We start from the raw sequence: 3759 nt of genomic DNA on the forward strand, positions 1-3759 counted from the left end.
CTTCTTACATCAGCTGATATCTCAAAGTGCTGTACAGAAACATACTTAGTTGAGTATTAGGATGAGATTTGATGTTTCACTCGTAGAACTAATATTTCACCAAATTTGTTTCACTTGTAAACGAGACAGGTAGGCTATTCGATTTTTAAATGGTGGGTGTTTGCTGTTTTACATGGGTTAGGTTCTTTACAACGGAGCAGCAATGAAACATCTGAAATCTCACAATAATTTAAAATGGTGGTCTTTACAATAGGCTATTGGACTATTAGAAGCGGAGACATTTTTTCTTAAACAGCAATAATATGTGGTAGACTTCTGCACTGCCAACCTCTACGCTTTGGTTTGTGAAGCGGTTATTCGATCTCTCCTGCGGGACGTGGCTGTGCAGCTGGTGAGGGAGAAGCGGTAGGGGCTGGGGATTGGAGGAAAGGAAAAATACATAGTAAGCAATCTTTAGGCAGCAACAACAGTTTCCCATCGACTTTCGAAAGGCATTTCACTCACTGCCAATACTGACACCACAGGCACAAATCAAAAGCTAAGCTCTAGATGGCCCCCGTCCAAATCTTCGTACCAGCCAATGGAAATGGGGTATGGAGGCATTTTTTTAAAGGGTTGGACGTAAACGAACCAATGGGATGGTCGAGCGATCCGGCTACATGAACCTACAACTGTTTGGGACTTTAAATACGGTGTGGCGCTCTACTCGGGTACATTTAAACAGAACCGTGTGGCACAACTCGACAGAAACGAAAATATTTTGCAACACTCTAAATCCAGGCATTTATCCATAAAGCATTTTGTAAATTTTTTTGTGGCTTTTTGGGTTGGACTTTGGTAAGACAATGTCCAACGTCCAGCTATCAAGCAGCGCCCTGGAGAGGTTGGCCGCACGGAGGACCTTTCCTCTCCACGCACGCACAGGCGTCTGCCGTAACCTTTTTGGACCGGTGGACCACGACGAACTGAACCGGGAGATGAAATCCAAGATGTGGGAGATTTCTGAGAGGGACCAGCGGAGATGGAACTTTAATTTCGACGCCGACGTGCCACTGTCTGGGGACTACGAGTGGGAGGAAACCCCGGTAGATACGATTCCAGTCTTCTACCAGGACTCTGTACAGGTCGGGAGGAACAGGATTGTAATACCAGTCAATCTGAAGCAATGCGTGGACTTTATCCCACTGGATGTATCGCCTCTTTGCGAGGACCGTTTGACCAACTCTGAAAGTAGCACTCCCTGTCCCACCGAAGTCAACCAGGAGAACTGGGCAATGAAGCAGAACTCGGGGAAGATTACCCGCAAACCAGCCCCGTGCGTTCGAAGCAAAAGAACGGCTACTACTGATACAACGACCACGGCACATATTACAGGTAAATATCGCTCACCTGTAAGCCTATTGTGTTTTACGCGTTGACGGTGATTGTCGAGATATATTTGATCTAGTGATGTAGTCATTTTCATGCTGTCCGGTCAAGTAGCTAATATTTGGCTACTTGGGGCCATGGCGTGAATTCCTGGTTTTTAAATGTTACTTTTCTTTCCAGACTTCTACGTGAAACGTAAAAGGACGACGACCGAGACGAAGCTGAGTGAAAGCACTTGCCAGCATCCTTCGTCTCCCATTCCTGTAGAACAAACTCCACGCAAGAGAATTCGTTGAAGGTCTGTAATGGTTTATAGTTTCAAGAGAAATGTGTGGCATTTTAGACATAGGCCGTGCGTTTTACTAATACTGGACAAAATGGTTACTTGTGTGTAATTTAGTTGACGATAAGCATTCGCCAGTAATGCAAAATCAAAATACTGTTACACGCTTGCACTGATTGAGGAGGCTGAAAAATGAGTGAGCGCTCGTAGTAGAGTAATGTGTGGTTGGGGGAGGGGAGTCTGTGTCACTGTGGCGGGAAAGGCTCATGCAAATGGTGACGCCTGCTGGGGTTAGGCTACAACTCTGATTTTATTTTGAGACCACACTCGTGATTGTTGTCTGTACTATTTTTTTTTTTTTTGTCAACGGCCACTAATGTATTTTTTATTTCCTTTTCAGGCGTTAGCACTATTTTTGTGATAATCGTTTCTCCTACCGTCCGATTTGAAGGAGACAGAAAACAAGGGATGGAGAACCCGCCTGCTCGACTGTCCATCGGCTTGGTGCGTCTCCGAGTGGACCTATATGGAACGTAGCCTACAGTCCGTGGACTCTCAGGATTGAACGGTCGGGAGAGAGAATTCGCCTAAGGACTCAGACAAAATGTAGCATTCATGGTTGCTTTGCATACAGCCACTTGACAGTGTTAAATGTTTAACAACTGTGCAATCCTAAATTACTTTAAATTGTCTACACTGGCCAAAAGTGTACAGCTTTATAAAGACATTATAAATGTTTATTTCTGTTAAATATTTCTGGGTTGTGTAAATAGGCAATTTTTTAAGACTATTCTAACTTATAATTTATTTGTTTCTTTAGGCCTACATTTGCAAATGCCGTTTTGATTTAGTCAAAGGGCACATTTTTTATTTTATTTACAAAGTTTTATTGTGATGTTTTGCAATCATGTAGCTTTTTATAGTGCACTTGAAACGTAGATTTCATCGTGTTTCTGAGCCGTTTCTATATCATTGCCCTCATTTTCTGTTTTGCAAAAGATGCAAATAAAATATTGTCATTGAAATTTAAACATTTGTTAATGTTTGTATCTTCTCCGAATGTTTGTTTATAGTAAGGGTCAGCTTTATAGTGTGTAAGAATAGTGTGAATTATCTAACGTGTAAAGTAGTAACTGAAGCTTACAGCAGTATAGACACCAAAGCCTACGTCACCTCATAGCTAAGCCAACATCTGTTGCCRCCCCCCCCCCCCCCKGTCARTGCACCAGACACAAGAAAAATTTGCACCGCCTGCTCTGTTTTGCCATCAAATAGCCTACCCCTTTCCCTGTGATGAAAATAATTAGCCACTTCTAATTACACACTCATATGGCAAGATAATTATAGCCATTAGATGAAACAAGCATAGGCCTAGACACAACAATAAAATCTTACCTAAAATAAAATAAAAATGTACATTTTATAATGTCTTGTCGGTTCACCAATGTCAGCCCCACATAACCTAAACTTCCCTCGAGCAAAAACATAATTCAAGGTCAGCTTAAGGTTTTTGCTGGATGCAAAAAAAAGTTGTCCTTGTTTTTTTAATGAAATGATGATAGGCCTAAAAAGAAATATGAAAGACAATGTAAGCCTATATTTTCAAGAGGTTATAGGCTACAATCACCATACATTTTCAAGTTATATTTCTTTGATACCGGTAGTTTAAGTTTATCTCTGTGTGCCAATATTGCTTGTAGGCTTTAGAAAAAAAGTATAAGCTTAGTTGAATTGCATGATGGCGCATTTAAACGTGCAGCCATTGGCAGCTGCGGGATATAGTCTGGGATTTAAAGGCCCTTTCGCCCTTCTAAAGAAAGGCAGCAGCTGCCTTTGGAACCCCGCATTGTCCACACGGACACCCCCACATTCACCCGCACTCAACAACTCGTCTAAAGAACCTCTCACCCACACTGTTTACTCCGTGGAAACACCGCGCCACACCACTTCGGTCGTGGAGGCCACCTGCCCAAATAAAAAAAAACGACTAGTCTTTGTAATTGTCCTTGTCCATTGAAAGGAACCATTCAGTTGGTCATACTTGCAAGTTTACCCTTAATTGAAAGAAAGCAAACCACGCACTCAGCATGCTCATGCGCTATAGGACT

General features: G+C 42.3%; 1 protein-coding gene across 2 annotated transcripts; it reads left to right on the top strand.

Annotated features, from left to right (window-relative positions):
* Positions 1 to 660: 660 nt before the first annotated feature.
* Positions 661 to 2511, top strand: cdkn1cb (cyclin dependent kinase inhibitor 1Cb). Of its 2 annotated transcripts, none has more exons than XM_023984737.2 (3): positions 661 to 1374; positions 1549 to 1666; positions 2052 to 2511. In XM_023984737.2, exons 1-2 carry the CDS (start codon positions 846 to 848, stop codon positions 1662 to 1664), a joined length of 645 nt encoding a protein of 214 aa, XP_023840505.1. In that variant the 5' UTR covers positions 661 to 845; the 3' UTR covers positions 1665 to 1666; positions 2052 to 2511. The 2 variants fall into 2 exon arrangements, with proteins under 2 accessions (XP_023840505.1, XP_023840506.1); XM_023984738.2 differs by having other exon boundaries at positions 2103 to 2222.
* The last annotated feature ends 1248 nt before the right edge of the window (positions 2512 to 3759 follow it).

This window comes from Salvelinus sp. IW2-2015, linkage group LG4q.1:29 (genome assembly GCF_002910315.2).
Source record: "Salvelinus sp. IW2-2015 linkage group LG4q.1:29, ASM291031v2, whole genome shotgun sequence".
Taxonomy (NCBI): Eukaryota; Metazoa; Chordata; class Actinopteri; order Salmoniformes; family Salmonidae; genus Salvelinus; species Salvelinus sp. IW2-2015.